This window comes from Neomonachus schauinslandi, chromosome 12 (assembly GCF_002201575.2).
Source record: "Neomonachus schauinslandi chromosome 12, ASM220157v2, whole genome shotgun sequence".
Classification (NCBI taxonomy): domain Eukaryota; kingdom Metazoa; phylum Chordata; class Mammalia; order Carnivora; family Phocidae; genus Neomonachus; species Neomonachus schauinslandi.
This window is the reverse complement of record NC_058414.1, coordinates 78928773-78940084: the sequence shown is the minus strand read 5'-3', so window position 1 is coordinate 78940084 and position 11312 is coordinate 78928773. Positions and strand designations below refer to the sequence as shown.

Below are 11312 nucleotides of genomic sequence, written 5' to 3'. Positions count from 1 at the left end.
GAAACAACCTAAGTAGCCAAAAATTGGAGATTGACTAAACATACTATGGGGTAGCTCTACAAAGGAATCTGGTGTCATCATAACCAATGATGTAGCAGATTACCAACTGGAAAGATGCTCCCTAATCACCAATAAGTGACAAGAGCAAATTACCAATTATAAAAGGAATGCATAATATAATCTCCTTTGGTGATGCTATAATATTGTTGAAAGGCTACATACCAAAATATTAACAGTGGTTATCTGTGGGTGGTGGTATCATGGGGGATGTGTACTTCTTTTACTTTCTACTTTTATTTATTTCCAATTTATTCAGTAAACAAGGATATCTTTTATAGTAAGCTATACTTGAAACTTCAAGAGGAGTAGACTTTGCTATATTCATTTTTTTGCATAGCACAAGGTATAGCACAAAATATCGCACGTACGTGTTCCGTAACTGTTTGTTAAATGAAGGAAAAGATATGTAAATATACATTTATATTTAGTTATAAATAAAATTTATATAGGATATAAACATAAGAAATAGATATTCTCTAAAGCAAGGTTGTAGCAGTCATCACCGCAGAGGAAAGCAATAGGTCACTAACATGACCACTCACAGAAGAAACATGCCCACACAGGTCAAGCCGAACACCTACAGTGAGAGGCAGAAAACCACCATGCAGTCACCAGATGGCAGGAAACAGAACCAGCAGCTCAGCTAAGGAAGGCAATGAGTATACAGAGTTCTGGGAACTGCACCCTCCCCAGAGGGTCGAAGAAATCCAGGCTGTTGGCCAATGGGACTGACTCAGGCCTCCTTCACCTTTCTTCTGGAATTCAAGTGAAAATGACTCCTCTCTTCCGAGCGCTAATCAGTGAGCTTGTTTCATGCAACCCGTGGGAGCACTTAGAACCCTCCGGTATGCTGGAGACATTTTGTAAGACAGGGAGTGTAGTCTGGAAGAAGGAACTTTTGGGGTTTAAATGAGAAACGACCCTGCCACTAACAGTGTGAGTTTTGACAGGTTGCATTTTCTGGTTTTACCTGATAAGTGTGAATTAGAAAAATAGCTCTGTTGTCACAAGACTGAGGACAAAATGAGATAATGACTGAAACAAAATTAAGAAGTGCCATAACTAGGTGTTAAACTATAAGGTATGTTACCTTTACTACTGGTGGTTAAGTGATTTCATAACACTCTGGCAGAAGAGGAAAGACCTTTCATTGTGGTGTAAATGTAGTTCCATCTGATGAGGGAACAGAAGGCTGGCTGAGGACAAAGCAGAAGCTGACACCCCCTCTCCCCCCCCCCCCCCCGCCCGCCCCCCCTTCCCCCTCACCCCTGGCCCCCATGTGATATGTGTGACATTCCTCTGGCACTCCTGGCTGCCCTAAAGGAAAAATAAATGGTTAACTGATAGAGGTCACAGTCCTGCAGGACAGGAGTCTCCCTCAGTTTACAAATGTCCTAGTGATTTAAAAGGAAGAAGCTTTCTTATCAATAACCTAACTTCCAGAGACCCATAACTCAGTTTCCTGAAGCCCTGACATCACCTTCCCCTCCATAAAATTAAGGGAGGCTGAGGCAGAAGGAAATGTAAATAAAATTGAATTTCTTTTGAACCTGAAGTCCATTGACAAGGACGTGTGATAGGAGGAATGTAACATTCCTCCCTAAACGGAAACTCCCAACTGTCCTCATGTTAGTGCCTCATTAGAGGGGGAAACAGCCTTGGCTTGACAATAACCAGGCCTCCAGTATCCTGAGAGTCTTTAGCATATGGCAGTCCTTCTGGACACCCCCTTTGTCCTCACCTCCCCAGCTCCTGAGTATAGAATCAGCCACCCCTCAGCAGCTCTTTCTGCCCACGGGTCCTGTCCCCGTGCTTTAATAAACCACCATTTTGCACCAAAGATGCCTCAAGAATTCTTTCTTGGTTGTTGGCTCTGACTCCACCCCACTGAACCTCACCTATATTCCAAAACCACATTACATCTGAAGCTGCCAACAAATCTCACTTGCCCTACCAACCTCCTACCCACCTGCCTACCTCTTGACTATGGAGACAGAAACAAAGGTGAAAGTGAACAACCAGCAAGGGCTCCGTCCTACTCTGCATAGCAAGGAAGTCAGTAGTCAGGTTCTTGTTTGTGAGGATGGAGGCCCTGGCAGTCTGGCATACTGGCAACTAATCAGATCTTGAATTTACCTCTTGCTCGTAATGATTATAAATTAACACTGTAGCCTAAACTGTGATCTCAGTGAGGGTAAGTTCCATGTGGTGCTCAGCTTTATAGCATCCGTTCATAGCCAAATACCTAGAATGCAGTAGGTGCTCAAAAGAAGCATGACAGAATCTGAGCACTAGTGATACTTAATTTCTATTTCATGACTTGTTTTCTTTGACTGAGGTATTTGTTCAGTTAACCTTCATCTGCCTCCCATCATACCTCACTGCAAAATGTGCCTTTGAAAAACTGGATAGACCTTTCCCCCAAATCTCCAGATTAGCAAACAGTCGTGTTTAGTGACTTGTATTTTTTTCTATATGGAAAATACTGAAATATAATATGCACTTAGGTTTTGGAGACCAGGTACAAATAGACTTTGTTAACTAGATGAATACATGCAAATCTTTCGGTTAAGTCTCTGCACTGAACCATGACTAGGTTTTTAGGTTATGATAACCACGAATAGGGGTGTTAACTGGAAAAGCAGGGTGTGATTTTGCTGAACTTCAGTATCTAGAGACATGTCCTAACAGCCCACAGGAATACATTTGCATTCCATACTTAACTTTCCTGTTTTGTTTTGTTTTTTAAGATTTTTATTTTATTTATTTGACATCTATGTGACAGAGAGAGACAGTGAGAGAGGGAACACAAGCAGGGGGAGTGGGAGAGGGAGACGAAGGCTTCCCATGGAGCAGGGAGCCCGATGCGGGGCTGGATCCCAGGACCCTGGGATCATGACCTGAGCCGAAGGCAGATGCTTAACGACTCAGCCACCCAAGCACCCCCTTAACTTTCCCGTTATCTGACCTCTATTTTCTATTCCACACCAGACAGCAACCCCTTCCACATAGCCCCATTTGTACAAATAAATAGCCATTTACTAATTTGTAAAGAAACCCAGAAAGAAGGATGGGGAAAAATAAACAAGTAAATGTACGGAACAATAACAACAAAAGGATATGAGATGATTGTGTAGATTAATGATTAAAATAAAATGCATGATAGCCAAAGGGATGGAGTAGCTGGGGGAGGGGTTAGGGATTCTTAAATTAACACTCACTAGACCTATAAACAGAATGGATCTTTTTTATTAAATGTGCCACTTCAACTCACTCAAGATGACTTTAATATGAGAACATAAGAAATTACACAGTGTATTGCAAATGACCTTTGGTCTCAAGTGGAAATGACTTCATAGCTGGCTTTTGGTTTATTAGCTGAGACCTTGAGCAAGTAACTTTTCGAGCCTCAGTTTCAATGTCTGTAAAAAAAAAAAACCTAAGAGAATATGAATTACTGATAAACTATGTGAAGTGCACAGCTGACAAGCAGATGCACATTAAGTAGTATCCATTAACAGTGATGATCTCTCTCACCGATAAACCCTGACCAATGTACTCAAGTATTATTATTCAAAATAAGCTACTTCCTTTGAAAACAGAATGGAATTAACTGGGGAGGGAAAATCCTCTCCTCGGGCATTCCAAGGTGAGGCACTGGCAAGCAGGCAAAGATTACACAAAGGGAGTATTTCTTATCTGAATGTTGCTCAAAGTGAAATCTTATTTTTTAAGCAAGATTTTCCAAACAACTTGTTACTGTTTCGGTTTTTCTTTAAGCTTTATGAATTAAAAGAATTTATTCAGTCTGTGAATGAGCCCCACTCAGTAAAATCTCAGAAATAATCCTCAGCTGAGGCAGTTTCCTCATGAAAACTAGGAGCTCCAAGACATTTCTTGGACAAAAAGAAAGCCTGAAATTTAAAATGACAACATAAAAGTACATAAAAAGCTACCAGAGGAAGAGTTACAAAAGGAAACTTTCCTGAAATCAACGTGACTCCCCATTAATCAGATTATCAGGAAGAGAAGTAAAAGGAGTACACTTAAAAAGAAGAAGACTTGTAAAGACAAGCAGTAGGAACAGTAGGAAAGATTTCCAAGATGATCCCGTAACAGTGGCCATGTTCAAAAAAGTTTACACGCTCCTATCTGATCTTTCTACTTTTGTCAGTGAGCACTAATAATCTATTAGTTGCTTCCTGATGGTCCATTTGCTCTCCCAGATGTTTAAGGCACATATAAAACAAATTCTTTAATTTGGAACTTTAGTATATAACAAAAGAAAATTAAGAAATAAGAGTATAGGTAAAGTAAACTATAGACATATTCATACAAATATTTTACACGGCTGTGTTTTTGAACTATCAATCAACCTTTCTCTTCCTTCCCCTACCCTCCACACACACTGGGGATGAGCATCATTTTAGCTATACTCAGTGTCAGCCCTGCTTCTTCATTACCTTTAGCTGTCCTTATTCCAGTTATTCTCCTCAGATTCCAAACTGGTCCTCACCATTAGATTGTGTGAACCCAAGATCGTACATCTACATCTCCAAAGCTTATTGTCTGTATGGTCATGACATTATTGTTTGGCTGTCTTCATTAACATGACTTCCACTGTCTTCCTCAACACAACTTCATTATTCTAGGAAGCTCTGGACCAGAGAGATAAAAATTTATTATTTATTCTCAACACTTTTTGAAACTCTCACTCAAAACACTGGTCTTGTGTCCACCAATCCTAAACCATTATATCATAATCCTTACCTAATTCTAATCAAGCCCTTGTATTGAAAGACCCATCTTTTTTTTTTTTTTTTGAAAGACCCATCTTAAACCAGAAGCTAAAACCCTCATAAATAGTCCAACATTGTCCTTCCCACTCCAAGATGCTATTAAAACTTTGTCGAGGAAGAAGAAAGCTTCCTTACCATGGTAAGCAACAAACTCAGTTTTGCCTTAGCAGCAGATTATTTTGATGGTATTTTTAGGGAACCAGCATACAGCAGTTGCAAGCCTTCTTGGATGGATGTCCTCCTTCTTAGTTTGATGATTACAGTAAATAAGAGGGGTGTGTGTGTGCACGTGTGCGTGTGTAATTCGATCCATAATAAGAAAGGTTTTTATATCTACTGCTAATGTGGCTGGGGCCTTTTCCTGTTTCTTCTGTCATCACACTCATGCCGTCCCCTCCACTGAACTGCCCTTAAGCTTTCTTCTAAATGCTGTGCTTTCCATTCACTTTCCTTTGTTCTTCTGGTGTGCAGTGAAAGGTCTCAGGCACTCCATACATCTAAAAGTCTACAACCATGGGGCGCCTGGGTGGCTCAGTTGGTTAAGTGACTGCCTTCAGCTCAGGTCATGATCCTGGAGTCCCTGGATCGAGTCCCACATCGGGCTCCCTGCTCAGCAGGGGGTCTGCTTCTCCCTCTCCCGCTCCCCCCTCTTGTGCTCTCTCTCTCTCTCTCACTCTCTCTCTCTCAAATAAAAATAAATAAATAAAAATAAAAGTCTACAACCATGACCCTATGGCCACTAGACAATTCACTGGAGATTATCATAATCCTCCAAAGGACTCTTCTCCCAGTTAGATTTCTCCCCAGTCACACTACTATGGGGCTCCAACCTGGCCTGTCCAGACTGGTTAGTATGGGCTTGACCGGTATTGTTACATCTCTACAGACATGGTTACTCAGACAGCTTCCTAGCCTCTGAGGTCAAAGAAGGCTGTGTTTTCCATGGAAGAACAATGTTGCAAAGCATTCTTTTAATGGCTGCTTTCTAAGGTAAGGAGTCTCAACCCGATGTTATTTTATTGCAGATTCCTGTTTCACATTTTTAACCTCCCCTCACCCTCATGCCTACCAATTCCCAACAAGTTGCTGCTTTTACAGGTGTATCTTTGCAACCTAGTGTTTGCAGTGGCAAAGACCAACACAGAAAGGCTTTTACGTATTTTATGATCATGGAGATTCTGATGTGAGGATTGTAAATTATAAAATCATCATGGATCATTAAAGCTGTGCTGCAGTTTTCCTTTTGGAAACCCAGCAATAAAGTGCTCAAAACAAAAGAACAATGTGAAGATAAAGCAGAAACAAAGATCGGTATCATTGGTGACCTAACTTTTCAGGATGGTAGAAGATACTCATTTTTTTAAAACGAGGCAGTAAGTGAAAAGAATGAGTGGCAATTTATATAATGAATAGTTTTGTTGCCCTTTGTCCCATGCCTTTTTTAAAACTTTTCCTTTTATTCTTTTTGTCTACTTTTTTTTAAAAGTTAGTGTTTCATGCATTTTGAAGTGGCGTAACTACGGAGAGGCCACAATAAAAATATAAAAAGAAACATAGAATAACAGGTAATAATAGCTGCATTTTCTGCTATGGATTTATAACTGTTAATTTATATTTTGCATCACTTCTCCTAAGATAAATGAGAAGCAGATTCAAAAAAGGCCCCAGAACATTGAGATTTTTAGCAATCTAACCCGCTCAGCAGAGCAATACATTAACAACAGTGGTGAGACACAAGCTTTTTATTATATATTACCTAATTTAAAAAATTAGCATGTTTCAAATGTGTGTACTATACATATATATATATAAATAAATTTTACACATGCCCTATTATACCTATATAATTTATAAGATATGTATGGTACACAAAATAGAAATTTTATTAAGTGCTAAGGTGAAAAATATACAAATAGAAGATAGAATTTTTGTATTTAATCCAAGATTTTCCTACATTCCCTGAGATGAACTAGACTGAACTATAGAATTAGACCTTTCAAGGTTTTCCTTGCATCTTTAAGAAAGATTAGAATAAATAGAAGACTTGGGCTCTTGAAGTTTAATTTACTATTAGAAAACAATTCAAGTTTAATCTAGTAAGTTAGTTGTATGCATGTTTGCATGCCTGTATTTATGCTATCATGATGAAGTGCTTTCCCTTGCTTGAATAGCAATGATAGAACAAGTGCATTTGTTTTTAGTATCTGATACATTGGGCCCAGGGTTGAGTTTATTAAAGAAACGTATTAGTTGGTATGTACAGTAGTTCCCCTCCTTAGCCACAGGGGATACGTTCCAAGACCCCCAGCAGATGCCTGAAACCACCAATGGTATTGAGTTATATATACTATGTATACTATGTTTTTTTCCTGTACATCCTTATCTATGACAAAGTTTAATTTCTAAATTAGGCACAGTAGGAGATTAACAACAACAGTAATAAAATTGAACAATTATAACATTATACTATAATAAAAGTCATATGAATGTAGTTTCTCGTCCTCAAAATATCTTATTGTACTCTACTCATCCTTCTTGTGATGACGTGAGATGATAAAATGCCTACATGATGAGACAGAGACTGAGTGAGGTGAGTGACATAGCGTTAGGCTACTACCCAACTTCTGATGATATGTCAGAAGGAAGATCATCTATTTCTGGACTGGGGAAAGGAAATTGTGGATAAGGGGGAACTAGCTGATCATAATTATTAATAATCATAGGCTTTACACAGATATGATAGGCTATTATCCTATCAACTAGATTATACACTTCTTAGAGAGTGCATCTAATAACCCTTCATTTTCCCAGTATATTTAGCATCTTGTATATAGTGGGTGCTCATGAAAATGTTTACAGTGTTTAAAAAAATAATAACAGGCTCAATATGCAGTCACTTGCCCCAAGACAGCAAACCAAGACTTAGTTACAGAAATGTGATTTTTAATCACCATCTGGAATTTCCAGATCAGCACTAGTGTGGTAATCTGCATGATAGACCTCCATGCAAAGGAGGGTGACCTTGCCTAATACAATTCTTTCTTTTCTTTTACTCATAACTTTCCATGTCCCGCCTGTAAAAGTCTTCCATTTTGTACAGCTTCTTGGAGCTCACTTCTATTTATTAAATGGGATGCAGCCCAATTCGTGAACCATTAATTAAAGCCAATTAGATATTCAAACTTACTCAGTTGAACTTAGTTTTTTAACATTATTATTTCTCTTCATTGTACTTGCTCAGGCACTTGGGCAACTAAGGGTCTCCTGTTTTGCAGCTGGTTTGAGGAGCCTGTAACTGAGGCTTCTGTCCCTGGCATGACAGTTTCTACCCACTGACTTTTGACAGTTGTCAAAGGAAGTGTGCAAATAAACCACTTGCTAACAAAGCTAAAAAAAAAAAGTCATTACGTTGACCTTATACAAGTGATACTACTTTAACAATTTTTCGTCTCACCATACTTTTATTTCTCTCTTACCTAAAATCACAGACAATTTAGCAACTATAGACTGTAACATAAGGCATTAAAATAAGGGGAGAGAGTGGGGAGGAGACCGTTTTAAGAAATGGAGGAATGGCCTCAGAATTCTCCAGAAGGGAAAAAAAAATCCCCAGAAAGCCTTCCATCCAAGAAACATCCCATCTCCTTACAGATTAGAACTGTTACCTGGTTTCTGCTTAGATATGATGGGGGCACGGGGGATATGAATCAGTATAATTTACCTCTAAGGTTCTTTTCAATCCTTTTCAATTCTAAGCCTGAATTTTGGATTCAGAATCCAATTCAAAATTGGATTAAAAAGCGCAGCCTCCAACACACCAGAGTTCTAGATTCCCACACCTTCTCTACCTGAAAAAAATAAAAATAAAAATCCCACCCTCTATTTCACTCTCCGTCTCTGGGATGACCTAGTTGTGCAAAGAGAAAAAGCAGCACTGGGGTGCGCCAACGTGAGCAAAGGTACGGTTCTTGGTATGAGACTCCTCTGCAGCCAGAGCAATGTCCAACCCAACTGGCCTCCAATCATTTCACAATTCTGGGGGGCTTTGACTCTCTGTCTTTGGCCCTCAGTAGACTAACCTAGGAAAGCACTGGTCAGGGAGAGCGATTGAGAAAGTGAACCAGGCCCCGAGGCAACATTTCAGATGCTGGGGGCGTGCAGGCATGGAGTCTCCTGTTCATTCTTTGTGACTGGGACACAGCTGGCTTTGAATTAGAACATGTACAGCACCACAGTTTGGTCTCGGGCCCGGCCTCTGGTTTGTGGCACTAGGCCATTCACCTCGGCCAGCCAGGCCCTGGCTCTGGTTCCGCAATACAGGGAGTGCCCATCGGCTCTCAGTCACACCTGTTAGATGTTTCTCCACTCCTGCCTCCGCCCCTGCAAACGCCTCCCGCACCGCGCGGGACCCGAGTGCAGAGCAGGGGAAGGAGGCGGAGAAGCAGGGCCCGGCCCTCTCCGGCGGACCCCGGCGGGACTCGGCTCAGAGGGTGGGGCGGGGAGGGCGCCCTCCGAAGGCGGGAGAGCCCGAGAAAGGCGGAGAAGGGCATGGGGAGGGTCGGGGGAAGGGGCGTCACCGCTCGCTTTACGCTTTTAGAGCCCGCAGCACAGGCGGCGGGGCTGAGCAGCGGAGGAGATGGGGTTTGCAGCAGCCTCCGCACTTCTCCTGGCAGCCCCAGCACCACCGCCCCTCGCCGGGCCGCGGCGCCCGTTAGGCCGCGCAGAGTGAGCTCGGGCGCCGGCCGGCGGCATCTCACCCAGGACTGGAGGGCAGGGCGCGGTGGGGCCCGCGCGTCTCCCGGGCAAACCAGCTCCGGCTGCCACCCGGCCGCGGCCGGGACGGAGCTCCTCGGCCCCGCAGCTCCACGCACCCGGCGGCGGCGGCGCGGGCTCGGGTGCCCGGGCAGCCTCTGAGCCCATGGCTGGCAGCGATGCGGATGGCGAGGGTCGCGCGCGAAGGAGCAGCGCCGCACGGCGTCCCGGGGGCCCCGGCGGGCGGGGAGGCGAGGCTGCGGCCAGCCGCCCGGAGCCGCTGTCTACTGCTGAAGCGCCGGCCGACGGGCCGGATGCGCTGCCCGCCTGGATGCGCCTCTACTTCTACGGGATGCACGGGATCACCCTGGACGTGCTCGTGTCCTCGGCTCGGCGCTTCGCTAGCAGCCCGGACCTCCGGATGCTGGGCTTCTCCTCGCCCTACCGCTGCCTGCTGCACTCCCTCACCCACTTCGCCCTGGAGAAGGTCTACCTGCAGCAGCGGCGCTGCCCCAGCGCCTTCGTCTTCAATTTTCTCCTCTACCCCTCGGCCCACGTGGCGCTGCAGACCCTGGCCGGCCAGGCACTGCTGCTCGCCTTGAGCAGCGGCCCGGGGGGCGCGGCGGTGCCGGGGACACTGGACCTAGCGCTGCAGTATGTGCTGGCGCTCTACCACTGCCATGTGTTCCTGAAGCGCTTCCTGCGCTTGCGGTACCGGCGGCAGCCAGAGCCTCAGCAGCCGCAGCACGGGCCCGGCGCGCCCCCCGCCCCTCTGGGCGCCGGGGCCCCTGGGGTTGCAGGTGGCCGGCAGCGACTACCCCGAGGCGGCTGGGGTGTCGGGGGAGCCCCCAGTCAGGGGCTGCCGGGCCTGCTCCGCTTTCTTTTCTTCGGAATGCACGGCTTTTTGGATGAGATCTTCTTCACTTTCTTCTTTAATTTTCTGGGGCAGAGAGATGGGCCAGCCAGCGGCCACACGTCGCTCTGGTCCTTCTTTATGTACGGCAGCTGCAGCTTCGTGGTGGAAAAGCTCTACTTCCACCTGCACTGGAATCGTGGCTGGAGCACTTGGAAGCGGCTGCCCATCTACGTGATCTTCATCTACGTATGGGAGTTGTCCTGGGGTCTGGGGCTCCGCCTGTGCGGCGCTTGTTCCTGGGACTATTCTCACTATCCGCTCAATTTCATGGGCCTCATCACCCTGATGTATTTACCTGGCTGGATATTCCTTAGTGTGTACCAGGACCTACTTTCCAACGCGTTGTGGCGGGTGCAGTACATACCAACTAACTAAAAAAAAAAAAAGTCACTCGATTCCCAAGAACCAATTCGATTTATTTTTACATGTTTAAAACAGAGTGGGTTTTTTAGCCTTTTAATTTTTATACGTTTTACTAAACTCTTCCAATATGTTCTATTCGACATTTTAGTTTTTCTGACACTTTGGAACCTATGCATAATACAGTATTTTGCAGTATTACTCAAAACCTAACTCAAAGTACTTGTCAATATTTAAAACCCCTTACGACCCCAGACAGCAAAACCATTGTACCTTCATTTATTTGTGCATGGGTGGGTGATAACTACTAATCTTTTTTTAAGCAAGGAAGTTATTCAAATCAGAAATTATTGATCTTCACAAGATTTGGCGAAATTTTCTAATTGAATGATTTGTTTACTTTTTTAAATACAATTTCGTTTTAA

General features: G+C 43.8%; 1 protein-coding gene across 1 annotated transcript; it reads left to right on the top strand.

Moving 5' to 3' along the window:
• The first annotated feature begins 9417 nt into the window (after positions 1-9417).
• On the top strand, positions 9418-10927 carry TMEM229A (transmembrane protein 229A). The gene has a single exon (XM_021699355.1). The coding sequence runs from the start codon at positions 9778-9780 to the stop codon at positions 10900-10902; it is 1125 nt and encodes a 374-aa protein (XP_021555030.1). The 5' UTR covers positions 9418-9777; the 3' UTR covers positions 10903-10927.
• Positions 10928-11312: the final 385 nt, after the last annotated feature.

Excerpts from the sequence above, each read along its gene's own strand:
- TMEM229A (XM_021699355.1), top strand. The coding sequence starts at position 9,778 with ATGGCTGGCAGCGATGCGGATGGCGAGGGTCGCGCGCGAAGGAGCAGC.